We start from the raw sequence: 27,893 nt of genomic DNA on the forward strand, positions 1-27,893 counted from the left end.
CATCCACATACTTCTGGGTGTCTTGAGCCGTGGCCACTACCTTTAGTGAGCCCCGGCTCGAGAAAGTTTGAGACACTGGTCTAGAAGAAGACTACTAAAATGGTTGGTGGTCTTCAGCATAAAGTAACAAAGATCTCAATATTTTTGGAGGAGAGGGGAGGCATGAAGCAAGTCTCAACTGAGAGGAAGCTCTGGAATGAGGGGGTACAGGATGATTGTGAAAGAGGATAGATTCAGAAGTCACCACAGAAAATACTTTTTCATGGGAAAGGGTGGAGAATGCTTGGATCAGCCTTCCAGTGGAGGGGGTGGAGACAATGTATCTGAATTCAAGACAGCTTGGGATAAGTATGTTGGATCTATAATGGAGAGGAGGAGATAATGGATGGCACAGTTGGGGCCATATGGTCCTATCTGCCTTCATTTTTCTGTTTTTATTTTATGTGATTAATTAGATGCTTATTAAAGTTATCCCTGCATATATGGAGAGTAGGGTTAAATGGTCAATATTCTCAATGGAGAAATGTAAATAGTGTGGATCCCCAGGGGTCTGTAAGGGGACCTCAGCTTTTTAACAAATTCATCAATTATCTAGAGCTAGGAATAACTAGTGAAAACTAAATTTGGTGATGACACTAAGTTGTAAAATTGCAAGAGAACTTTGCGAAAATGGGCATCAAAATGGCAGATAACATTTAATGTGAGCAAGCGCAAAGTGATGCATGTGGAAATGAGGAACCCAAACATGAAGCAGAGTTCCATGTTAGGGGTCACCACCAATAAAAAGAATCTAAGCATCATCATTGAAGATATATTGAACCCCCCCAGCTCAGTGTGTGGTGGCAACTAAGAAAGCAAATAGAATGTTAACAATTAACAGGAAAGAAATGGAAAACCAAAGATGAGATTATTATAATCTCCTTGTATCACTCCACAATGCAGATGCACCTCAAATAGTGTGTGAAACTCTGGTCACCATATCACAAAAAAAAATACTGTGCAATTAGAAAAGGTAGAGAAGGTTGACAAAAATAAGAGATGGGATGCCATCCCTATGCGGAAAGCTAAAGCAGCTAGGGCTCTTCAGCCTGTAGCTCAGGGAAGATATGATAGAGGTCTATAAAATACTGAGTGGAGTGGAACAGGTAGATGTGAATCGCTTTTTTACACTTTCTAAAAATAATAGGACTAGGAAGCATGCGATGAAGCCGCTAAGTAGTAGATTTAAAACAGACCAGAGAAAATATTTCTTCACTCAATGAGTAACTAAACTCTGGAATTCATTGCTGGAGATGTGGTGAAATCAGTTAGCTAAGCAGGGTTTAAAAAAAAAAAAAAAAGGGGGGGGGGAGATAATTTCCTAAAACAAAAATCCATAAGCTATTATTAAAATGGTCATGGGCAAATCCTTTGCTTATTCCTAAGATAAGCAGCATAAAATCCATTTTACTCCTTGGGATCTTGCCAGGAAGTTGTGACCTGGGTTGGCAGTTGTTGAAAACAGGATACTGGGCTTGATGCACTTTTGGTCTGTCCCAGTATTGCAACTCATGTCCTTACACATATATAAAATTAGGAAACAACTTTTATCTAATATATGAATAGACATTCCTGAGCTGGATACTTGATTGTAGCTACCTCCCCCAGAATTGAGCAAAATATAATGGCAATTTTGGGGCAAAAGGTTGAAGCAGGTTTAAGCACCTGCATCTACTTTCTTAGGGTGCTGTTTTAAGAAAAGGCACATAAGTAGTCCAAGTTCCTTTATAAAACAGGTGCAACCTAAATGCCTGTGCACCTTCACTGGCTAAGCACTTTGTTCCCTAGTTATTCTCAAACAGTAGGGTTACCATATGGCTCCAGAAAAAGGAGGACAGATTGAGACATCTGGGTTTTACTTTCATTTGTTTCAATAGAAGTAAAGCCCAGATGTCTATCTTTCCTCCTTACTTCTATTGCTTTCAGCAGAAGTAAAACCCAATGTCTCAATCAGTCCTTTTTCTGGAGCCATACAGTAACCCCATCAAAGAGCAGCTATTTTAAAATATTTGCTACCAAGATAAAAAAAACACAAATACTATATTTTTAAAACAACCCTTCTACCCAGCCTTCTCCCCCTCCCCCATCCCAAAAGTACTTTCTTGATTTAGGGCCTAATTTCTAATCATAAATTCAAATGATTTACATTAACATAAATCTATGGTAACCTTAACAGTGCTGAATTAGAAGGCACTGAAAATAGTATTTTTGTCTGCTTGCTTTTTCCTGGTTCAACTATTTTTCCACCCAAATTTTTTTATCTTTTCAGAATGGCTTTGAAATGGTATACAAAATAAACCTTCCTTGAGAGGACATATTTCTTAATTCTTTATTTTTTAAATGTTCATTCAGTCTTTTAATCACTGGCCTATTTCTGATCACAATTCCGAAACATGCCTCCAACTCAAATCACCTTGCTGTCATTGACCATCAGCCAGGTGATAGCAACTCAGCTCCTAAGGTTTCCATCATGCCTCCTGCTATTATATTAAATGATCTGCCTCATTCTTCTACACACTGTCACAAAAAAATAACATTTCAGATCCTATTTATATAGGAAACAATAAAAATCTAGTTTGGGAGACCAGGAACCACCAGTCAATAATTTTCTTCTTTCAGGGTATTATAATACTATATGCTAATGGGAAAAGTAATACATTTTTGTTTTATCACAAAAGGTTTTTTTTTCTCAGAATACAGGAAATATCTATTTTGCTGAGCTGTTCAGGGACCACAAGGGAAGATTAGGTTCTTACCTCAATAATCTTCTTTCTAGTAGAAAGGCATAAGTCTTGAAACAATGGGTTATTCACCTCTATTCACAAGTTTGTGCAGAAAAAGTCATCAACATTTCTTCAGCTTCGCCTCTCCTATCTCTGCACTGTGCTCTGTTCCTCAGTTCATATCAAAGCAGTTGAATCACTACAACAGGAAAAGCGGAAGAGGGGCACAGGGAACTACCCGAAAAAGCCAAATCTGTTCTGCTCTTAAGCAAGTATCATTAAAGAAAACCAATGCCAATAGGAACATAACAAGGTGGAATCCAACTGCCACCTATCTGAGTGTAACCGACACTAACACTTATATAGCTCCCGCTAGTGCTGCCTGATTCAGGAAAAAATATTTTGATTAGATTCAGCCTACTGAATTAATTTTTCGATTCGATTTTCCTGTACAATTCGGTGTTTTTTCCAAACATTCTGGTGAGTTTATTTTATAGCCTCTTCACCTTCTTTGCCCTTTCCTACCCACACTGGTGCTGTGGTATAAATAAACAAAAATACTTTTCCTCTCTCTGTTAAAACCTAGTTCAGCTCTGGCAGGATACAAATTTCAAATCTGACACATTATAATCACAAAACAGGAAATAATTTTTTTTTTTACCTTTTTTTGTCTGGTCATTTTTCAAATCATGTTGGTCCCAGGCTCTGCAACAATCTTCTTCTGATAACTTGCTTGCCAGGGTCTCTTGCCCAGATCCACCATTTCTCCTTTTCTCAACTACCCTGTCATCCAGCATCTCTCCCTCCTTCCCCACCAGCTCTCCCTTTCTCTTTCTAACTACCTTCCTATCCAGCATCTCTATCCCCCCAACATTTCTTGTGTCCAACTTCTCTTCCTTCCCTCCCTAAATCCAATTGTCCACCATCTCTCTCCCTCTCCTGTTTTTAGATCCTTATTTCTTCTATCCTTCCCTATCTCCCCTCTCCATGATCTCCCACAAGTCCATCTCCCCCCTCCACCATCCATCTTCCCCCTCCACCAAGTTCATTTCTCCCATCTATCTTCTCCCCATCTCTCCTTCAGTCCAACTCCCCCATCTACCTTTATTGTGAAAATTCTCTCTTCAGCATGACTTAACCTCCAAGGATTATCTTCCAAAGCAAAGCAACTATTCACAGATGTTGGAAGAAGTGACGTCTACTTCGAGTTAGCTAATGATGTCAGAACAATGGTCATCTTAATCAGAGAGCGCCAAGAAATGAGCAACCAACTGAGAAATCCTCAATGAACAATTGAGCTTCCATGAATAGGGGAATATACATTCATTATCATCTTCATTATCACTCTTTCCACTGCCAAATAGTTTAGCATATAGTTTCCAGATTTCTCCATCATTTGTCTCTCTAGCAGTCAATCTTTCAAACAACTCCTGCAGTTTCCCCTTCAAACTTGTTGCCAATTCTCCCTTTCAATCAACTATTCCATCCACCACTGCCTTCATCAGAATGTTCAGCACCTGAATATCTTTCTATTTGTCTTGTAAATCCATAAGTTGGTGATAAGCTTTAATAGCTTCTGAAAACTCTCCTATATCAGTACTGGTAAGAATGTAGTTACCCCAAATCTGCCAGTGATCATAGTTGCATTTGATGGCTTCTTGCAAAGTTCGGAAAGCTTTAACTACCTTTATTTTGACGTTATTGTACAATGTGCTGCTGGTGGCGGTAGGGATCCACTCCTACCTCTACTCCTTGCATCTTCTCTCCACTGAGACTCGCCCTCAGTGAAAACTTCCTGTTTCTGCTTGGGCAGCCAAATGGAGAGAAGACAGCCAGAGTAGCGGTAGGGTAGTGAATTGCATTCGCTATCGCCACTTTTGCCTGGCCAGGATGGAGGAGAGAAATACTTGCGGACGGGAGGGAGAGAGTCTTGCTGCCGCCGATCTGCACCAGAGACTCATTCGGGATTTCCCTCTGCCACCGGAGTCCTTGCTTTGATGTAACTTCCGATTTTGCAAAGGGGGCTGACGAATCGGTAAGTCCGATTTTCTTAAAAAACACAAACCGATTCGAATCGATTCACCCAAAGTGAATCGGAGAATCGATTCGAATTGCGAATCGGGCAGCACTAGTTCCCGCAGTCTACCATTTGTCAAAACACTTTTTTTTCATACCATAGAGAGCTATCAACAAGCCACCTCTCTTGTGGAGGATATTCTCTAGACACTGTGGAGACCTTCCATGTATTCATCACTCTTCAGACCTGTCTAACAGTAGAAGGTCATGCATCTAGAAAATACAAACATGTCCGAGACAGTTAAGCAGGCTAAATTGAAATCCGACGGGGCAGGCCTTCAAGACTCATATGCCTTTCTACTAGAAAAAATATCGAGGTAAGAGCCTAATCTTCCCTTCTAGCAGAAAAGGCAAACAAGTCTGGAACTAGTGGGATGTACCAAAGCATTCCCCCGAGTCTAGGGCAGGGCAGATGAGTCTGCTGCTAGCACCTAGGACCCAAAAGTGGCATCCAGTCATGCTACCACATCCATCCTGTAAAATTTCAGGAAATTATAGAGAGCAGACTACACAACCGCCCTACAAATCTCTTTAGGCAGAATGGTCCAGGATTCCACCCATGAAGAAGCCACACTCCTCGTAGAGTGGGCTCTCAAAGAAATCAGTGGTTGCTTATCACACCCGTTATGCAGTATGCTGAAGAAATAGCCATATGAATCATCTTGAAATGGACGCTTTAGAAGCCAGCTTCCCCAGGCAGTTAGGACTCGCTAGTATAAAAAGATGATCAGAGTTGAAAATCATTTGTCACCTCAAGGTAAAGAAAAACTAACATCTAGCAATGCCAAGACTTTGTCCTTTTTCTTTGAACCCATAGAATGGAAAGTGGGTAGCCAGACTTCCTGATTTACGTGAAAGGCCGAGACCACTTTTGGTAGATAGGAAGATACCATGTGTAACGAGACTCCTGCTTTCATAAACCAGAGGAAAGGTTCTCTGCACGATAGGGCCTGCAGTTCCGAGACCCTTCTTACTGAGGTGAAAGCTACCAGAAAAACTGTCTTAATGGTAAAATCCATGAGCAACGCTTTTTGCAATGACTCAAATTGGAAGATTAGGTTTTTACCTTCAATAATCTTGTTAGTCCCTGTAGAATTTCATGCTCTACGTCAGGGCTTCCCAAGTCTGGTCCTCAAGATCTACTAGCACAGTGTTTTTCAACTGCTGTTCCGCGGCACACTAGTGTGCCGCGAGATGTTGCCTGGTGTGCCGTACGGTCAGGGCCGCCATCAGGGCAGTACCACCAGTCTAGGAAGAGGGGCGGTCCGCCCCACGTGGACAGGAGAGAGCTGGACGGGGGACCCGCGGAGTTCAATACAACTCGAGCCGCAAAGGCTCGTCTTCTGTTCCTGCCTGCCCTGCAGCTAACATATAGCCGATCGCAAGCGTTCCCCGATGTCAGCGCTGACGTCGGAGGGAGGGCTTAAGCAAAGCCTGCCCTCCGACGTCAGCGCTGACGTCGGAGAATACTTCCGTTCGGCTATTTGTGTGCGGCAGGGCAGACAGGAAGCAGAAGACAAGCCTTGCGGCTTGAGCTTCGTTTTGCTGAGAAAGTTGCAAAGATGGGCTGGTAGGCAAACACGGAACACAAAAGGGGGGAGGGAGTGCGTTTTGGACACAAGGCATGAACTTGGGAGGGAGGAAGGGAGGGAATGGGTTTTTGGACACAGAAGGCATGGACTTGGGAGAGAGGAAGGGAGGGAAAGAGATGCTGAGGTGGGGGAGGGAATGAGTGTTTGGACACAGAAGGCATGGACTTTGGAGAGAGGAAGGGAGGGAAAGAGATGGTTGTGTACACGGGGAATAGAAGAAAGGAGAATTTTTGGTCATAGGGAGGGAGTGAGGTACAGATAGTGGCATACCAGGGTGGGGGGGGGGGGCGGTCTGCCCCACCCCGGGTTTACGTCCCAAGGGGGTGCACAGCTGGCCACCCTTCAGTGTTGTCCCTAGGCCGGCAAACTGCGGCTCTTTAGCCACTTGAGTGCCACCGCCGCCAACGGTGTTGTTGGCGGTGGCAGCATTATAAAATACTTTCTTTGTGTTTATTTGATTCCTATTCAAGAGAATTACTTTATATATAGTCAATATAGGCACAGAGTTAAATTTTTTAACATTTTCTAATGGTGGTGTGCCTCGTGATTTTTTTCATGAAACAAGTGTGCCTTTGCCCAAAAAAGGTTGAAAAACACTGTACTAGCAGGCCAGGTTTTCAGGATATCCACAATGAATATGCATGAGAGAGATTTGCTTACCAAGAAGGCAGTGCAGGCAAATCTCTTTCATGCATATGGAACCTAGGCACCTCCGGCTGCGTTAGGGAGATCAAGTTCTTGGATGCTGTAGGCAATTGCTTCCTGGAACAACTTGTCAAGGAAAATACTAGAGGAAATGCAATTATGGACTTAATTCTAAATGGCCTGTGAGGACCGGCACAATATGTAAAAGGAACGCTGGGAAACAGTTATCACAATATGATTTGCTTCGATCTGGACACAGGGGAGAAACATCGGACTAAAACGACCGCCAAGGCACTGAACTTCCAAAAAGAGAATTACAAAGGGAGAGACTCATGGTAGGGAGGAAGATTAAGAAGAGGATAAGCACTGTAAAAACGCTAGTGCAAGCTTGGTCCCTTTTTAAGGACACAGTCACAGAGGCGCAAAATCTATATATACCGCTTATCAACAAAGAATCCAAGAGGAAAAAGAACAAAGAAACCGGCGTAGCTCACTGTAAAGGTGAAGGAAGCGATCAGAGACAAGAAAACTTTATTTAAGGAATGGAAAAGGTCAAAAACGGACAAAAACTAGAACAACCAAAACATCAACAACGCAGGTGCCTTAAGGCGGTAAAAGGGGCCAAAAGAAACTACGAGGAAAAAATAGCCAAGGAGACGAAGAACTTGAAGCTGTTCTTTCGATATATCAAGGGGGAAATGACCCGCAAAGGAAGCAGTGGGACTGTTGGATGACCGTGGAATAAAGGGAGCGCTAAAGGAGGACAAAGCAATCACCTTAAAAACTAAAACACATATTTTGCGTCTGTATTTACCAAAGAAGATTTACACAGCATACCGGAACCCATCAGGCTATATGCTGGAAACGAAGACGTAAAGCTGACAGGATTGACAGTCAGTCTAGAGATTGATAGACAGATTTATAGGCTTAAGAGTGATAAATCCCCGGGACCGGGTGGCATCCATCCAAGAGTCATCAAGGAACTGAAAGGGACCATAGCTGAACTGCTTCAACTAATAGCCAATCAGTCGATCAAATCAGGAAAGATTCTGGAAGACTGGAAGGTGGCGAATGTTATGCCGATCTTCAAGAAAGGTTTGAGGGGAGATCCGGGAAACTACAGACCGGTGAGTCTGATCTCGGTACCGGGAAAGATGGTAAAGTCGCTGATAAATGATCGCATCATTGATCACCTTGATGGACATGAGCTGATGAAGACCAGTCAGCACGGTTTTAGCAAAGGCAGATCGTGTTTGATGAACTTGCTGCACTTCTTTGAGGGAGTAAACAGAAAGATAGACAAGAGCGACCCGGTCGACATTGTATATCTGGATTACAACTACTTTGGAAAATTGCAAGCCATGGAATTGAGGGTGAAATACTCACGTGGATTAAAACTTGACTGGAGCATAGGAAACAGAGTGGGGGTAAAAGCACAGTTACTTACCGTAACAGGTGTTATCCAGGGACAGCAGGCAGATATTCCCACACATGGGTGACGTCAGCAACGGAGCCCCGCAGTGGACAGCCTCGAAAGCAAACTTGCTTGAAGATCTCGAACTTTCAAGTGCTGCATCGCGCATGCGCACGTGCCTTCCCGCCCGAACCAGGGGGCGCATCTCCTGTGAGGATCCTCAGTTCAGATACCAAGCCAAGAAGCCAACCAGGGGAGGTGGGTGGGTTGTGGGAATATCTGCCTGCTGTCCCTGGATAACACCTGTTACGGTAAGTAACTGTGCTTTATCCCAGGACAAGCAGGCAGCATATTCCCACACATGGGTGACCTCCAAGCTAAGTAAAAAAGGGAGGAGGGAAGTTGGCAATTTATGAGAAAAGATTTTGCAAAACAGATTGGCCAAAATGGCCATCCCTCCTGGATAAAATATCCAGACAGTAATGAGAGGTGAAAGTATGAACCGAGGACCAAGTAGCAGCTTTGCAAATTTCCTCAATAGGAGTTGATCTGAGGAAAGCAACAGAAGCCGCCATAGCTCGAACTCTGTGGCCCGTCACTCGACCTTGTAGAGGAAGACCAGCCTGAGCATAGCAAAAAGAAATACAAGCAGCCATCCAGTTGGAGATGGTACGCTTCGAGACAGGACATCCCAACCTATTTGGATCAAAAGAAAGGAAAAATTGAGGAGAAGTCCTGTGAGATTGAATACGTTGAAGATAAAACGCCAACGTACGTTTACAGTCCAAAGTATGTAGAGACGCCTCACCAGGGTGAGAATGCGGCTTAGGAAAAAATACTGGTAGCACAATAGATTGATTTAAATGAAAATCAGACACTACTTTAGGTAAGAATTTTGGATGTGTACGTAGAACCACCTTATCATGGTGAAAAACTGTGAAAGGCGGATCCGAGACTAAAGCTTGCAACTCACTGACTCGACGAGCCGAAGTGAGGGCAATTAAGAAAACAACTTTCCAAGTAAGATATTTAAAATGAGACAAGTCAATAGGCTCAAACGGAGGTTTCATCAGTTGAGCCAGAACCACATTAAGATCCCAAACCACAGGAGGCGGTTTAACTGGAGGATGGAGATTGAAAAGTCCCTTCATAAAACGAGCAACCAGAGGATGTGCCGAGAGAGGTTTTCCATCCAGAGGTTGATGAAAAGCAGCAATGGCACTAAGATGAACTCTAATAGAGGTGGATTGAAGGCCAGACTGAGATAAATGATGCAAATAATCCAGAACTGAATTCAGAGAGGAAGATTTCGGTTGAAGACTATAAGTGGAACACCAAGCCGAGAACCTGGTCCACTTATGACCATAACATTGACGAGTGGACGGTTTTCTGGACGCCAGAAAGACATCCTGAACAGACTGAGAAAATTGAGAAGGATCAGTCAAGTGGAAAGGAACCAAGCCGTCAAGTGAAGAGACTGTAGGTTGGGATGAAGTAAAGACCCCTGACTCTGAGTGAGCAGAGAAGAAAAAACTGGTAGAAGAAGAGGTTCCCTGATGCTGAGTTGAAGAAGAAGAGAGAACCAAGGTTGTCGGGGCCACCTGGGAGCTATGAGAATCATTGTGGCATGGTCCGACTTCAATTTGATCAAAGTTCTGAGAATTAGAGGGAATGCATAAAGAAACTGACCCCTCCAATCCAGAAGAAAAGCATCTGCCTCTAGACGAAGAGGCGAGAAAATGCGGGAACAAAACAGAGGAAGTTTGAAGTTGTTGAGTGACGCAAAGAGATCCACCCGAGGAGTTCCCCATCGAGCAAATACTCGACGAAGTGTAGGGGAGTTGATCGTCCATTCGTGAGGTAGAAGCAGACGACTCAATTTGTCTGCAAGGCAATTCTGTTGACCCTGAATATATACAAATAAAACACAAAATGAATTGTATTTATTTATTTATTTATTTTTGAAAAGAACGAGAACACAGCGACCGAAAACAACAAAGAGTACTCAGCCGCGGTGAAGAGAAGGCACAACGCTACGGAAACCAAGTCGACAAGTCTTCTCAGCTCCGCGGAAAACGTTGAACTGAGGATCCTCACAGGAGATGCGCCCCCTGGTTCGGGCGGGAAGGCACGCGCGCATGCGCGATGCAGCACTCGAAAGTTCGAGATCTTCAAGCAAGTTTGCTTTCGAGGCTGTCCGCTGCAGGGCTCCGTTGCTGACATCACCCATGTGTGGGACTATGCTGCCTGCTTGTCCTGGGATAATGGGCAATACTCAGACTTGAAAAGCGTCACCAGTAGGGTGCCGCAGGGCTCGGTGCTTGGACCCGTGCTCTTCAACAATCTGGACATTGGAATGACAAGTGAGGTGATTAAATTTGCAGACGATGCGGTTATTCAGAGTAGTGAAGACACAGGGGGATTGCAAAGATCTGCAACATGACATAATCAGGCTCGAGGAATGGGCATCAACATGGTAAATGAGGTTCAACGTGGATAAGTGTAAAGTGATGCCCCCAGGATGTTGACTTGCTAGAAGATCCTGAAGCCTGTAAGGAGAATAACCAAGGCAGAAAGCAAGCAGGCGATTCCGAAACAAAATGGAGCATACAGAGAGGGCGAGTTGCATGGAATCCTACAAGGACTAACAGAAAGATTATCATTGAAGGTAAAAACCAAATCTTCCATTCGGTTAAGTCTCTTCCAGATTACATATTCTAGATGACGTAACAAAGCAATGGCAGCATCTAGGGAGAGACAGAAGAGCCTGTCCACAATCCTGCGGTCCTAAAAGTGGCATCAGAGCGAGCAACCACATCCACTCAGAAAAAAATGGGTAAAGATATGAAGAGAGGACCAAGTAGCTGCTCTGCAAATTTCATCTGGATAAACTGCTTGAGATTCTGCCCACAAAGCAGTAATACATCTAGTCAAGTGGGCTGTAAAAAAAACCAGCGGCTGCCTACCGCATGCAAAGTAAGTCGAAGAAATGGTTAATGAATTCAATGGCCAATCAAGGACTTAGAAGCCATCCCACCCACAAGGCCGAGACGGCAAACAAATGCAGGCAAACAAACCTTCTGGGTGACATGGAAACCAGAAACCACCTTCGATAGAAAAGAAGGTACTGTACAGAGAACCAACCCCACTTCCCTGATCTGTAGAAAGGGTTCACTGCACGAAAGAGCACAAAGTTCCAAAACACACCATGCCGAGACAATGATGACCAGAAAGACAGACTCAATTGTCAGATCCAGAAGAGAAGCATCCTTCAGTGGCTTAAACGGGGCTTCTACAAGGCCCTGCAGAATGAGGTTAAGATTTCACATAGGGAAAGAAAAATACAAGAGAGGTTGTAAGTCAAGTGTCACTCTCAGAAACCTAGTCACATCGGGATGAGCAGCAAGCAAACTGCAACCCCTATGTGCTCGGAAGTAGAGAATGACACAAGGACCGTTTACCATGGTAAACGGTGGTCACCGCAGTAAATCCGCAGGAATGGAGAAATTTGCAACTGGTTTACCGCAGGAATGGGGGACAAGACTTTTCACTGCCCCGTGGAAGCAGTGAAAAGTCTTGCTCCTGGGGTAAAAAAATTGTGCCCATGTCAGATTCGGCATCTCCTCCCCAGCTCTTCTTGCAATTATTTTACCTTCAGGAGCCAGCCATGCCACGATGAAGACAGAAGGACCCCAAAACCAAAGCCTGAGACCAATGTGATTTGAAGAATAAAATTACCAGACAACAAAAGGTAGAAAAAAAATGTATTTCAAATTTGAAATATGTATACGGTATTAGACATAACTGGGGACCACAAAGCCCAGGCTGTGCTTCTTTAGCTTCCAGCTGGCTTAGGGCTCTCTCTCTGACTAGAGGACAGTTGCCCTAGTTGCTCTCCCCTAACACTATTCCTGTCATGTGTGACTGAAGTATTCTGTTAGCTTGATTTTTCTATGTAACATTCTGTAGTAATTTGGTTTGTTCAGTTTTCACAATAGTGGAGGGGATATTTGTGAAAGGGAGGGGATCCTTGCTCTGTATTATTTGTATTTATAAAATGACAATTGTACAGAATATTGTCTCTTTTTATACTTTAATAAAATAATTTCAGTATAAAATCATAACTATTCGAGGCTTGTATAGACGGGATCTGAAAGTTTGCAGGACGGGGATCGAGTTTGCGGGGTAGGGATGGGGAATGAGCTCGTGGGGACGGGACAGGGACTGAGCTCATTGGGATGGGGACTGAGCTCACAGGGATGGGGTAGGAACGGTGATAAATTTTTTCCCCGTGTCATTCTCTACTCGGAAGCACGAAAAGCCTGCTACCTGAACCTTAAAGGAGACCACAGCTAAACCCATAACAAGCCTGCTGGAAGAAAAGACAGAACCACCAGAATGGGAGCCCACTCAAGCTCTACCAGGTCCTTGATATACCACTGTTGGAAAGCCTTCCAGGCTGTGGCATAAGAAGCCAAAGTAAAGATTTTCTTACGACTTCAAAAATGTTGAAACAACCACATTATAATAACTGTGCTCCATCAAGGCTGAGCGCTCAAGAGCCATGCCAAAAGACCAAAGCGCCATGGAGACTGTAAGGGCACCGGACTCTGACTGAGAAGGTTGCGAAGAAAAGGGAGCTTTCATTTCCGGGCCCGCTGAAAACTTACAAGATCCGAAGCCACTAGGATCACTAGGCCGGGATGCAACACTATTCAGTGGATGAATCGACCAACCAGAGGCCACGGAAACACATAAAGGAGGTCGTGATCTGTCCAGGGCTGAACCAAGGCAACTAGATCTAAACTTCCATGCTCTGTTCTTCCACTGAAGAAGCGGCTGATCTTCGACAGTCTGTGGTGGGCTGCAGCGCTGCACGATAAGATGGAAGCAGAACCAGCAGCAACTCAGACAGGTGTCATCAGACGAGAGCCAGGACCCACCGGAGGATGGACCTAGTGGAGAGGCCAGTGGAGAGGCCAGGAGGGCAGAGGAGGCCAAGGACCCCGAGGGAGGAGCGCCCAGATTCACCATGGACACGGACCTGAGGCAGAGGAGGCTCTTAAGGAAGGGAAAGACTGCAATTGTTGTGGGAGACTCGATCCTGAGGGAGGTGGACAGTCACGTAGCCGGAGGTCGAGAGGACCGGCTGGTGACATGTCTCCCTGGGGCCAGGACAAAGGACATTGCCGACAGAATCGAGAGGATCTTGGACGGAGCCGAAACGGAGGAGACAGCAGTAATTGTCCACGTCGGAACAAATGATGTGAGCCAGAGGAATTTCAGCATGCCTGCGCTAACAGACCAGTTCAGGGTCCTGGGAAGGAAGCTGAAACGGAGGTCACAGAGGATAGCATTCTCGGAGATCCTGCCGGTCCCGAGGGCAGATGAAAGGAGGCAGGCCGAGCTCCAGGAGGTGAATGCGTGGCTGAGGAGGTGGTGCAAGGAGGAGGGCTTCCACTTTGTGAGGAACTGGTCGTCCTTCTGGGGAAAGAGCAAGCTCTACAGGCGGGATGGCCTGCACCTGAGCACGGCGGGAACAAGAATACTAGCAGCCAACGTAAAGAAGGAGATCGAGAGGGCTTTAAACTACAGAGAGGGGGAAAGCCGACAGCTGACCTGATGACGCTTCGGACAGCAGTATCAAGAAAAGATGCTGAATGGGCTGACTGCAGGGAGGAGGACGGGGGTCCGATGGAACTCGCGATCAGACAGCGAGGGAAACACCAGGTAACAGCAACTTGCTGGGAGAAGTCTAAGGGGAAGGGGAAAACAGGGGATTCAGGAGGACAAGATGGCACCAGGGTGCAAACAGAAGGCAATAAGGTGGAGCCACAGGGCAAAGGGGAGACACAAGGCAAGGGGGAACAAACCAAGGCCCAGGGGACGATAGCACAGGAGGGGGCTGGTACTCCCCGGGGAAAAGCGGGGAGGTGGGGTGGAGGGGACATGGGGAGGAAGAGAGTTGCGAGGGTAAAGGCGGAGGGCACAGCAGAGGCACCGGGAGCGGGAAAACGGCCCGAGACCCAAGGGAAGGCGGCCCAGGTAAAGGCAGAGGTGGAGTACAAACACCGGGACCTACAGTGCTTATACGCAAATGCAAGAAGCCTCATGGCTAAGATGGGTGAACTGGAAGTCATGGCCAAGGGGAAGGACCTGGATATAATAGGAATTACAGAAACCTGGTGGACAGAGGAAAATCAATGGGATGTGGCGCTGCCAGGGTACAAGCTCTACAGGAGGGGCAGGACCCACAAGAAGGGGGGAGGCATAGCGCTGTATATAAAGGACTATATCTACTCGATTGGGATCGATACGGCAACAAAGGCAGAGGAGCTAGAATCGCTATGGGTCAAATTGCCGGGAAAGAAGAGTGCAGACATAAAGCTGGGGCTGTATTATCGCCCGCCTGGTGCGTCAGAAACAATAGGACAAGACTTGGAAGCAGAACTGAGACAGGAATGCAGGACTGGAAGTGTAACAGTGATGGGGGACTTCAACTACCCGGGGATAGATTGGAGTACGGGACACTCCAACTCCACGAGGGAAGTAGGATTCGTAGAAGCTGTGAGGGACTGCTTCATGGAGCAACTAGTCAAGGAACCGACGCGAGGGGATGCTACTCTTGACCTCATCCTTAACGGATTAGGGGGGCCTGCAAGAGGGGTAGAAGTGGGAGGAACACTAGGCAACAGTGATCACAACGTGATCAGATTCACATTAGAAAGGGGGTCACCCATAGTGAGGAGGACCGCAACGACTGCGCTCAACTTCAGGAAAGGGAACTATGTTGCTATGAGGAAAATGGTGGGGAGGAAGCTCAGGAACGGCTTTAGGATGGAGACTGTAGGGAGCACCTGGACCCTTCTCAGGGACACACTGCTGGAAGCGCAAAAACTGTACATCCCCAGTTTCAGGAAAGGCCGCAAGAACAAGCGGTCAAAAGACCTGGTTTGGATGACACCTGAAGTAAAGAGGGTAATCAGTGACAAGAAAGTGTCCTTCCGGAAATGGAAAAGGGATCCAACAGAGGAAAATCACCAGGAGCACAGGAAATGCCAAAAGGAATGCCACCGAGAGATTAGAAAAGCAAAAGGGAAATACGAGAAGGGGCTGGCCAGGGAGGCGAAAAACTTCAAGGCATTCTTCAGTTACGTAAAGGGGAAGCAACCAGTGAGAGAGGAGGTGGGGCCATTGGACGATGGGGATAGGAAGGGAGTGATTAAGGAGAATAAAGAGGTAGCTGAGAGGTTGAACACGTTTTTCTCGTCGGTCTTCACGAGCGAGGACACGTCCAATATACCGGACTCAGAGGAGCTCATGAGTGGGGAGCAGGCCAAAAGATTGGGGCATATAGAGGTAAGTCGGGAGGATGTCCTCAAGCAGATTGACAGACTGAAAAGCGGCAAATCACCGGGACCGGACGGGATCCACCCAAGGGTTCTAAAGGAACTAAGTCAGGAAATAGCGGGCGCAATCCAGCATGTTTGCAACCTATCCTTGAAAACTGGAGAGGTACCAGAGGACTGGAAACTGGCGAATGTCACACCTATCTTTAAGAAGGGATCGAGAGGTGACCCCGGGAACTACAGGCCGGTGAGCCTGACTTCAGTTATAGGGAAGATGGTGGAAGCAATGATCAAGGACAGCATTTGCGAGCACATCGAGAAAAATGGCCTACTGCGGACAAGCCAGCACGGATTCTGTAAGGGAAGGTCGTGCCTGACAAACCTTCTGTACTTCTTTGAGGGAATAAGCAGTCAGGTGGACAAAGGGGAACCCATAGACATCATTTACCTTGATTTTCAAAAGGCCTTTGACAAGGTGCCACATGAAAGGCTGCTTAGGAAGCTGTGGAACCACGGGGTGGGCGGGGATGTACACAGATGGATCAAGCACTGGCTGTCAGGTAGACCACAGAGGGTCGGAGTAAAGGGCCAATATTCTGACTGGCGGGGAGTCACGAGCGGTGTGCCGCAGGGATCGGTGCTGGGGCCGCTACTCTTAAACATATTTATCAATGACCTGGAAACGGAGGCAAAGTGTGAGGTTATAAAATTTGCAGACGATACCAAGCTCTGCGCCAGAGTTAGGACCAGGGAGAAGTGTGAGGAACTGCAAAGGGACCTCGATAAGCTGGAGGACTGGGCAAACAAATGGCAAATGCGCTTTAACGTAGATAAATGCAAGGTCATGCACATAGGGAAAAAGAACCCGTTGTTCGAGTATAAAATGGGGGGGGAGATTGCTGGAAGACACCGGACTTGAGAGAGACTTGGGTGTGCTAGTGGATCCATCCATGAAACCATCCGCACAGTGTGCAGCAGCCTCGAAGAAAGCCAACAGGATGCTGGGCATCATCAAGAGGGGCATATCAACCAGGACGCGGGAAGTCATCATGCCGCTGTATCGAGCGATGGTGCGCCCACATCTGGAATACTGCGTTCAATATTGGTCGCCGCACCTCAAGAAGGACATGGCAGTTCTTGAGAGAGTCCAAAGGAGGGCAACGAAACTGGTAAGAGGGCTGGAAAACTTCCCATATGCAGAGAGGCTGGATAAACTGGGGCTCTTCTCTCTGGAAAAGAGGAGGCTCAGGGGGGATATGATAGAGACCTTCAAAATACTTAGGGGCATAGAGAGTGTGGACAGGGACAGGTTCTTCAGACTAAAAGGGACAACAGGTACGAGGGGGCACTCAGAGAAACTGAAGGGAGATAGGTTCAAATCAAATGCAAGGAAGTTTTTCTTCACCCAAAGGGTCGTGGACAAATGGAATGCGCTCCCGGAGGAAGTGATCCGGCAGAGTACAGTACAGGGATTCAAACAGGGATTGGACAGATTCCTGAGGGAAAAGGGGATCGTGGGGTACTGAGGGAGGTGCTGGGGTGTTGCATAAGTATAGACAGCTCACCAGGTCGTGCAGGTGCAAGGCCGGAGGGTTAGGACATTGATGGGAAGATAGGACTTTGATGAGAAACCTAGGGGGCAAGGGGGCCCCTTCTGGTGATTAAGGCAGGTCATGACCTGTTGGGCCGCCGCGGGGGCGGACCGCTGGGCGGGATGGACCTCTGGTCTGACCCGGCAGAAGCACTGCTTATGTTCTTATGAACACTCTTCACAAGAGGGGCCATTCTCCCAGGTCCGGGACTTGTCTACTTAGGAAGTCTGGTTTTGACTCCGGCCACATGCACTAGAGAGACAGAAGATGTAACTCCACCCAGTGAAATAGTATGTGAGCTTTCTGGTCAAAGGGACCACTTCTAGGGCCCCTTGACTATTTGCATATGCCACCGCCTTGCCATTGTTGGAGAACACTTGCACCTCTTTCCATGGGCAGGAGAGCGAGAAAACGCCAGCCGAATAGCCCGAAGCTCCAGACAATTGATCGACCAATGTTTCCAATGTGATAGTCCACTGTCCCTGAATGAAGCAGTCCCCATAGAAATCACCCCAGCCCAACAGGCCGGCATTCGTCATGAGTGTACCACTCTGAATCAGAAAAGGTTTGCCCTGGCAGAGACTCCCCTGAAGCCACCAGCAGAGGTGGCTGCGAGCTGGTTCCGCCCAGGGGAGCGGCATCTGAAGGGGATGACACTGCCAAGACCACTAAAAGAGGAGACTCCTGTAGAGGGTGCATGTGTGTTCTAATAATGCCAGGCTGAAGAAACTAGAAAAGCCAGGAGATCTCCAAATTGCTTCTGAAGCTACTGTCTGCGTAGTTCTGGAAGAAATACACAGCCTTGCAGGGCAACAAAGAAAAGGCTCAAATACTCCAAGGTCTGCAATGGCAGCAACTGGCTCTTCTTGAAGTCAAGAATCCAACTCAAACGTTGTAACAGACACACCACCGTCTCCATCACTCGCTCACATTCCTGCCAAGAAGGAGCCCGGATCAACCAGCCATCCAAGGATGGATGGACCTGGACACCCTGCCTGTGAAGAAAGGCCGCTACAACTACCATCACCTTGGCGAAAAAGTGTGGAATGCTGTCGAAAGCCTGAAGGGCAGAGCTGTGAACTGGAAATCCTGTCACATGGAAATAAGGCAACCTGCGATGCTCCAGGTAGATTGAATATAGAGGTACGCCTCTGTGAGATCCAAGGATACCAGAAACACCCCGGGAGATAGCAGCTATGACCATGCGCACAAATTCTATTTGGAAAGGAGGAATCCGACTTGAGATCCAGAAGGGGCATTCAGTCCTCCAAGCGTTTCTTTGGCACGATAAAGTATAAGGAGTATCTTCCTAAACCCAATTTGTTTTTCTGAAACAGGCTCTATCGCTTGAATGTCCAAGAGACGGTGCAGGGTAGAGCAAACCTTTGACTCTTTCTACGGTCGATCTGCTGGAGAGTCCAGAAACAAATCTGGAGGCAGGCAAAAGAAGACTATCTTGTGCCCCCCTCCCAAATGATGTTCCAGCATCCCTTGATCCAAGGATATGCAAGTTTACTCCTGGTAACAGAGAGCCAGCGCCTGATATAAGGAAGGCCCCACCTGACCTCTAGCATCATTGGGGATTTTTAAGGGACAGCAGCAAAATGAGATCTGGATGCCTGAGGACGTCTTGAATTGGAAGGAATCTCTGGGAATATCTTTGGGTGGAACAGCCCAAGGATCCCCGATGAAACCTGCAGGAGGGATGAAAAGTACTAGTCAGCAACACTGGCCATGAGGTTATCTAGAGCTTTTCCAAAAAAGCTGACCCCTGAAAGGAAGTCTGCTTAAAGTGACATTGGAGGCAGAGTCCTCAGCCTAGTGACGGATCCAAAGAGTTCAGAGTGCCAGACCTTACTGAGAACACTGAAGGGATCATAAAGGGTATTTGCCAAATAATCCACATCTTCCAATACCATGAGGGGCAGCGCAATCTAAAAAGAAGCACGTGCCCCAAAGGAGGCTGGTGCTGCAGCTGTGATACTTGAAACCACCTCAAATGGCTTGTTCAAGATAATATGCATGCTGCAATCCTGGGAGTCATTAAGCATTACACACCCCATCGCTAGGGCTGCTCAAAACTGCTGAACAGCAGCACAGTGGATAAAAGTGTAGCCAGAGTTTTAGAATGCTGGAAAGTGCTTTTTGTGGTATCCCAGTGCTCCATCATAAGCTGAGGGTGAGATGGGGGGAAAACCTCCCCCCCAAAAAACAGCACATAAGAACAGTCCATGACCGAATACAGACATAGAAGGCTGAGAATCCAAGTTAAGTTCTTTCAGGTCATCAGCTTGAAATGGTGGACAGAGACAGACCTAAAAAGTCTGTGGATACTGGGGTCCTTACCCAAATCCAGATAATCCAAGGTATCGCGCAAACTAGTCCCGGCAAGAGTATCAGCAGCATCCAAAAGAGACACAACATCAGGAGATAAGACAACTAATGCAATCGAGAACTGTCGTAGCCAGATGAGAGGGCTCCTGCACAGGAATGACTAGGCTGGTAGAAGATGACACCCACCGCCTTCATCAAATGAGCTGGGTCCAAAGAACACGCTCTCCAAAGAAGCCAAAGGAAATCCAGAGAAAATTCATAGCCCATGGTCACTGCTGATGCCAACTGAGGCACCCATACCAGGCCAAAAGTCTTCAAACTCGGAATGCAGGTATTTGGTGCCAATATCCAGAATGGCCAGTGGGCAAGACTTTTAGCCTAAAACACAGATCAAGCCCAGCTTCTCAGCCCTGCAGGACCTAGAGGAGGTGAAGCCCGAAGCTCCCACCCTTCTCCCCCAATGTGCTGCAGTAATTCAGCACAATCCATACATGCAGTCAGATTAGGGGCCGAGGAGTCCATCCCAAACGATAAGCAACAATATTGAGGGTGTTTGAGGCAGAAAATAAGCTTTGAAAAAAATACTTATTAAAATCCAAGATGAAACAAAGAAAAGGCAAGGCTTTATTAGAAACAAAAGGTCCCAACAAGGATCCCAGTTTAGGCATATAGAAAACACCTTCTTCAGGGGACACTCCGTGCTTGTTTTGCACAACTCAGGAGTTTAGCAAAACTGCTCACTGCTGGCGCAGTGCCTGCTTTAGCTAAAAGAGCAACTGGAAGAAGGTGAAAACTCCTGCCTCAGACAAGCATGTAAAAATAATTCCAGATGCTCGATTCTTCAGACTGCCAGTCATATTATGTTAAAGCCCGAGACTCCCACAGCTCTTCACATCTCCGGGGGGGGGGGGGGAGGTAGGGGGTGAACGCAGCCAGCAACCAATAAAGTCCTCAGGACTGAAACAATTGCCCCATAGCTTGTGCTCAATCTCCGTTAACAACCAGAAGCAAACTTTGCTACTAGGGGAAGTCTCTAAGCCACAAAAGTGTTAGTGCAGGCTGGCTATGTAGATGCCCTGAAAAAATATTGCCTTCCCAGCTACAGACCTCCGACAGCGAGACTCTGTTTTCACTCAGGCAGAGCTGCCCTAGGAAAACTGGAGACCTCTGTAGCACTGATAAGCCTATGAAAAATGAGACCAGAAAACCCGAAAATAACAAACCAAGCAGAGCAGATCAGAAAGACATCTTCAACTCACATGCAAAAGGAAAAACCAAGTAGCAGAGCACAGTGCAAAGATAGGGGAGGCAGAGACAAAAAACGTAGATGATGCCTTCAATACACATTCACAAGTACAGGTAAATAACCCATTGATTCAAGACTAATGCCTTTTGCACTAGAACAGTGGCTCTTAAACCTGTCCTGGGAAACCCACAACCAGTTGGGTTTTAAAAAGATATCCTTAATGAATATGCATGAGGCAGATTTGAATATAAGAGGTGACAGGCATGTAAATCTACCTCATGTATATTCATTAGGGATATCTTGAAAAGCTGACTGGATGGGGTCCCCCAGGACAGGTTTTAAGAACCACTGCAACATTATCAGTTTCCAATCAAACAAAACATACATTCAAAAAATAAACAAACCCAAAACTTGGTGATTTAATTCTGCATTTCAGTTGTTGGCTGAGTGGACAGGAACTTTTTAAAATAAATTCATCAATAACTGCATAGTCCCTCATTGCTGTATTTCTCTGTTAACATATGCAAACCATAAACTTAAGACATTAAATTGAATAATACTGGCTGGTTTGACGACTTATACCTGTTTTTAAGCTTGGTAAAGTATCAATATCTGTTTCTACTTCATCCATTTCTTCTTCATCTGATACCAAAACATTGCTGAACAATTCATTAGTAGTCTTAGTACTGGAATTTTTAAAGACTTCTTCATACATATCTTGGTCTGCCTGCATTTCTTCACAAGCTACTTGCTGTATTAACTCTTCCTCACAGGTCTCATCAAAATGTAAGGAACATTGTTCTGCAATTACTTCACATGGCGGTAGTGTTGACCCACTTTCAGTATACAGAGGCTGAGCATCAGAAGCAAGAGGGTGGGTATCAAATCCTGCAAACCACTTTGTTTCTTTATCAGTGTCCTCTTTTTCAATCACTGAATTCTCCATATTTTTTTCGTCTTTGTGGACATTTGTTTCTCCACCCTCAAATTCATTCACAGAATACATTTCAATTGCAGCAGTTTCAATTGCCAGAAAGGGACTTTTATATGGTACAATATCAAGACACTGTTTTGGTGCCAATAAATCTTTGTCTGCACCTAGGGAAGCAGTTTGCTCCATACCATTCTTCTGGTTCTGAGTCAATTCAACTACCTCTTTTGATAGTTCTAGGGTTACAGAACTACATACTTCTATGGTAACAGGAGCTATATTATCTGTAACATCAATATTTTCAGTAATTGTATTTTGCCTATCTAGAGCAGAATTATTTATATGAAGTTGCCAAAATTGCTTCATTTCAGTATTAATATTCCTCCCTTTGCATTCCAGTGTTACAAGTGAGAGAGGTATTCTCCACGCTTTCTGATAACATTCAGTATCTACTACAGTGACCTGCACCATGTCTTCTGTAGACAGCTCATAAAACACCTTGTTTCCATCAGAAGTCCAGGAACCTTTCAAAGAACTAAACCCAAACAGGCAGCATGGAAAAGCCTGAACTTTTATTGTTAAAAATTCATTTGGTATTAGCTTTATTACATCTTTACTAGTATTCTCTTCGTTCCCATAGTCAACAAATCTTACAGATGCATAATCCTCTTCAATCTTCTCAACTAGTGCCCTGTACCATTGTTCATCTTCACTATACTTCACCATACAAGCATCACCAACCTGAATGTTAAGAACAGAATCTGTATTAGTTATTTCAAATGTTCCAGTTTCTTGCATTTTCTGGGTTAATGAATCAATATCTTTTGAATCACTAAACTGACACCAAAAATATTCAGGACTATCCACTGCAGTGACATAACATGTTACAGTCTGACCTCTCGCTGGAATCATCCAATTAAATTGTTTAGAATTAGTAAGCACTCCATCTTTCTTTGCATTTTCAGAAAAGTCAATTTCTCCTAATCCTTCCTCAGTAGTACCATGATTGATCAACTCCGGCTTTTCACTTAATTGAGAATCTAGTTTTGTACCCAAAGAGACATGCAAATCTTCTGTTATCAAACCCTGCTGGTCACTTAAAATAACTTCCCATGTATCTCCATGCAACTGTTTAAATTCACAGTCAATCTGGATGTCACTTGTTCTTTCTGTAAAATGAAGGATTGCTTCCTGTATCTGGTTTGCAGTTGATAAAGTCTGAAGGCCATCAAGAGAACAATGAATGCTCATTGCTGGAAAAGAAGAAAAGTCTTGCACAAGTCTGCAAATTTTACTTTCATCAATTACTGCACTGTTACCATAATCTATGTATTGTACATGTAGTCCATGAGTTTGCTTTTCTTTTACTACAGCACGATACCATAGTTCATCATCTGGAAATAAGGCACAGACCAGATCCCCAAGTTGCAAATCTTTTACATGAAGGCTTTCTGAGATTTTATCATTTAGTCCTTCTGAAATAGTATCAAGTTGAGTTTCATCTTCTACAAATTGCACAAAAAAATCCGATAGGTTATTTATATGAGCAACATACACTCTTGTCTTAAATCCAGGAACAATTCTTTTCTGGGGTAAATCAACAACTTTCTTCAAAGATAAATGTTCATCTTGAGTTTCTTTTTTGTTAAACCCAACAGTTTTATAATCTTTCTGTACAAAGGGAGAATTGCTCACAACATTTTGGCTTCCAAAATTAGAAACTTTGTTACCACCATCATCACCTCTCTTCCCTTCCACAAACTGATGCTTGGATATGTTCTTGCTCTCAGAATTCTGGGATGCCTTTACTTTATACAATGTACCAATTTTGGCATTACACACACCTCCATTATCAGATCTGCATATTTTGCTTTCCAAATCTTTACTTATGCAAGCTGCTGTTCTTTTCTCATCCCTAACTTTTGTATTTCTAGACAGCACACATGTATCTGATATTGGTTTGTTGGATTCCCTGTGACAGCGTAAACCCATGTTCTCTTTCAGTTTTGCATTAATTTGAATATTTCCATCATAAAGTTCAACGACTAGTCTGCCATCCGATTCTTTAGCAACAACTATGGCCTTTAATCGTTTGGCCATAACAGCCTTTTCAAACCACTTTTTCACTTCTTCTGGAATATTAAGAGGGATATCTGACAAACCACATTTAATAGCTTGCATGGGTAAACGAAGAATTTTGTGTGCATCTTTGGGTATTAGACGTAGGTCATCCTCCTTAATATTTCCTATTTTCCCAAAATCTACAAAAAACACTTTATTAAACTTTGCACATTTAATTATTCCTCTATACCACTGCTTGTCCGTATACTTTGCAAGACACAAAATGTTAGTGTTTAAAGACGATTTTAAATATTGAGATGCAGCACATAATTGTGTTATTTCATGTTTCAACTGTTCTAAAGTATCTGAATTTCTTTCAAGCTGGCAATAAAAACTGCAAGGATGATCAGCATACGTTACAAACACATCTTCTTCACTTCCAATTTTAATGTCATGCATAGAGTAATAATATGAGGAAAGCTGAAGAAAGGGAACAAGAGGTTTTTCAAGTTGCACAGGTTGTGCTAATCCTTTTTCAGTCAAAACATGGCAAATGCTTTCAAAAGGTGTGAACAGATCCACCACATTTATCTGGATATTATTTGCAGTAGTTACAGCAAATACAGTGCAACTCAGTTCTTTGTGATTTGTTAATGCACCATCTACAAAGTCCTGAAAGGCTAAGACTGTTTCTTCATCCCAATCCAGAGGATCATTGCCACATGGTTCAACTAAGTTATAAAGGCTGCACCTGAATGCCTGAGCATTTAATTGAAGAAAGTCTTTGTGAATTAAACATAGATCTTTTACAGACACAGTTTCTTTATTACCATAATCAACATATCTTACTTCCACATGTTCTATGGAAGAAGCTCCACCATTTGGCATTCGACTTGTAATTAAAGCTCTGTACCATTTGCCATCTTCAGAATATTTGGCTAAACAAACAAGTCTATTATATTTATAGGGGCACACCATATTCTTACAGTAATCCTGAATTTTCTGCATCAGCCATTTAAGTTCATTAGCACTTCTGATCAGTTGACACCAAAACATCCCTGGAGTTTCTACATAAGATACTTGCACAGCTTCTGTACTTCCTACTTCAAAATTATATCCCACATACTCAGCCACTTCACTCAAATCTAGGGAACTCTGAACTAAATCAGAAGAAGCTTCCAAATTATTATTAGCATCCTTTGCTTCTTTAGCCGAATCGTTCTGCAAATTAGGTGCTGGAAAACTATCTTTTAAATCATAACGCTTCAACAAATTTAATAATTTGTCTTTTTCTACTCTTTGATCACCTCTTCCCAACTGCTCCTTCTCCGAATTTACTTGATTGATCTCTTGAGAAACATGAGCAGAAACCTGCAAAGGTACTTTCTTTTCGGCAGAAACCACCTCAAACTCTTGGTATTTGGCGTGACCCGCCAGACAAATAATTTTGCTCACATTTTTTTCTCGTGTTCTGGACTCATCGAGGACTTCAATGGCGTACGTATCGCCATGCTTGCTTAACACATAAATGACTAACTCTTTGTCGACCAAAATCTTTTTAAAGTAATCGATCGTCTCCACGCTCCAGCTGTCACGCAGCGGAGAAACGTCAACAAGGCAACACTTCACTGCCACGGCGGGCAGCTCTTTGAACTGGGGCAGAAGTTCTTTCACGTCGTACCAGTCAACAGTTTCGGTGTTACCCGAGTCCAAGAAGTACACGTCCACCAACTTGTCGTGGACGGCCACCACCACAGCGCGGTAAAAGCAATTGTCCTTGAATTTGGCGCAGCACAGCAGGCCCGGCTTGGGTTTCCTAATGATTCCCTCTAGCTTAGGCGCACGGGAGTAGAAGGCGGCAATAGCTTCCATCATGCTGCGGTAGGGCGCTGCATACTCCTTGGTCCGCACCCAAAATTCAGACGGATCGGTGACGAACTCGACAACAGCGTCGTGGAAGCTGTGGAGGGCGAGCTGTACACCCTCGAGGGGCAAAGGCGGGACCGGTGGGGAGGGTTCTCCGCGGCCTTCGCTCCTCCGACTGGTCACAGCCTCGCTGGTCAGGCAGCGGGCCTGCACCCCGTACAGGCAGTTGATGTTTACGCTGTCCTCCCTCCACAAGGTCACAAAGTAGACGTGCTCGTAGGAGCTGTAGTACTCGATCTTGGCGCTCACCGATTTGCCCAGCGTCAGGGAGCGGAGCTCATCGACCTGCGCGGGGCTCCAGCCGTTGCCCCAGTCCGCGATGCCAAAGAGGGCGCAGCAGTAAGTCACGACCGGCATGCGGAAGTACTCGGGCTGCAGGTGATGCAGGCCTTCACGGGCCACCAATTCCTTGCGTCCATAGTCCACCAGCAAGACCAGGGCTAGCCGCTTCTCGGGAAGGAGCTCCTGAAGCAGGGCACGATACCAGCGGCCGTCGGCGGAGCGGGCGGCACAGGGTTGCCCCAGCAGCTCTAGTTTTTCTGCCTCCTCAGCACGAGACTCGTAGACGTGATGCATGCTGTCAGAGAGGCGCTGTATCTCCTGGACCAGGCTCCTCAGTTGGCAAAAGACCCTCTGCGGGTCTGCCACGTGCGTGACGGTGACGGGCTCCATGACGCCCGGCTGTAGCTGCGGGTAAAAATAATCCAAGTGGCTGGCCATGGCTGGGAGGGCTCTGCGAGATGTAGCTTTGTCCCCTTTGGTTTGCATGGCTGGCTGCGGGAAAGGCGGTAGACTGTGTAGCGGATGAGAGGTGAGCGGGGACAAGCAGCGGTGCAGAATGGCGCGGAAGGTGGCGTCGGGGATGCGCTGGGCCAGGCCCTCTTCCTGCATGCACGCCGTGAAGGCGATAGTGTCGAGCACCAGCAGACGCTGGGGAGCGACCACCTCGCGCACCACGCCCTGCACGTCACTGCCCCGCAGCGAGCCGAGCACCTCCAACGCTCGCGGAGACCAGGACGACAGTTCCCCACCGCTCAACGGCGGCACCAGGTTGGCTAGTACGCACGGCACCACTTCGCCAGGCAACTGGAAGAATTCTCGGCGCCCCGGCAACAAGCCCTCCGCCCTTGTCACCACAGGCCGGCCCTCGTCCAGGAGGAGAATGCGGAACTCGAAGCTCTGGCGGCTGATGACGCGGCCCCGCAGCCACTGCGCGTTCACCTGCACAAGGCAGCAGTCCCCCGGGCACGGGGCGTAGAAACGACTGCTCTCTGAGCCCGTGGCGTAGTCTTGGATATCACTGTGTAGGTGCCGATAGGCTAGGAGTTTGTACGGGGGGGCCCCCCACAGTCGCACCAAGATCACATCCGGCCGTGCGTCCACGTATGAGACTCGTAGGGAGACAGAGGAGCCCGGTGGGGGCAGGCACGGCGCACAACTCATTGTCGAGCGACCCCGCGCACCTACTGAGGTCAAAAAGTAGGAAGGAAAAAAAAAAACAACGGACGAGCGTTCTTCCTGTGACGTAATAAAAGCAAAGGTCGTTTTTCAGAGAACATGTCGCAGATGGAACGAATTTAGAGGCGACTGAAACTGTTGCTAGTGCGGTGCCGTTGACTGGCAATGTGAATTTTTAAAATTAATTTCATTTTGTAAATTTTCCAAAATATAAATAACAAACACAATGACCACAAATAGCTGCAATAATATTACGATGCTCAAACATCTATAAACAGAGAGTTCACAATAGGAATAAGAATATTACAAGGTTAACCATGAGTAAAGTATGCATCCAAGATGCCCCATGTTTTGACAAAACATGGCAAATTATTATGTTTTAAGGATATAACTTCATCAAAATTTCTAAAAGCACATAGAGTATTCCACCATTCGTGAAAAGAAAATTATTTTTCCAATGAATCACAATAATGTGTAAAGCCAAGGCTATCATAAGTAAAACTATCT

The 27,893-nt window shown here is 45.7% G+C and overlaps 1 protein-coding gene across 3 annotated transcripts in view; it reads right to left on the bottom strand.

Moving 5' to 3' along the window:
- TDRD6 (tudor domain containing 6) overlaps positions 1-27,402 on the bottom strand; it is a 227,225-nt gene extending 199,823 nt beyond the window's left edge. For all 3 annotated transcript variants that reach the window (XM_033939484.1, XM_033939485.1, XM_033939483.1), the window contains exon 1: positions 21,593-27,402. In XM_033939484.1, the coding sequence (XP_033795375.1) occupies positions 21,593-27,371 (5,779 nt within the window). In that variant the 5' untranslated portion in view covers positions 27,372-27,402. The remainder of the gene's footprint in view (positions 1-21,592) is intronic.
- Positions 27,403-27,893: the final 491 nt, after the last annotated feature.

Source organism: Geotrypetes seraphini, chromosome 3 (assembly GCF_902459505.1).
Source record: "Geotrypetes seraphini chromosome 3, aGeoSer1.1, whole genome shotgun sequence".
In the NCBI taxonomy this organism is placed as follows: domain Eukaryota; kingdom Metazoa; phylum Chordata; class Amphibia; order Gymnophiona; family Dermophiidae; genus Geotrypetes; species Geotrypetes seraphini.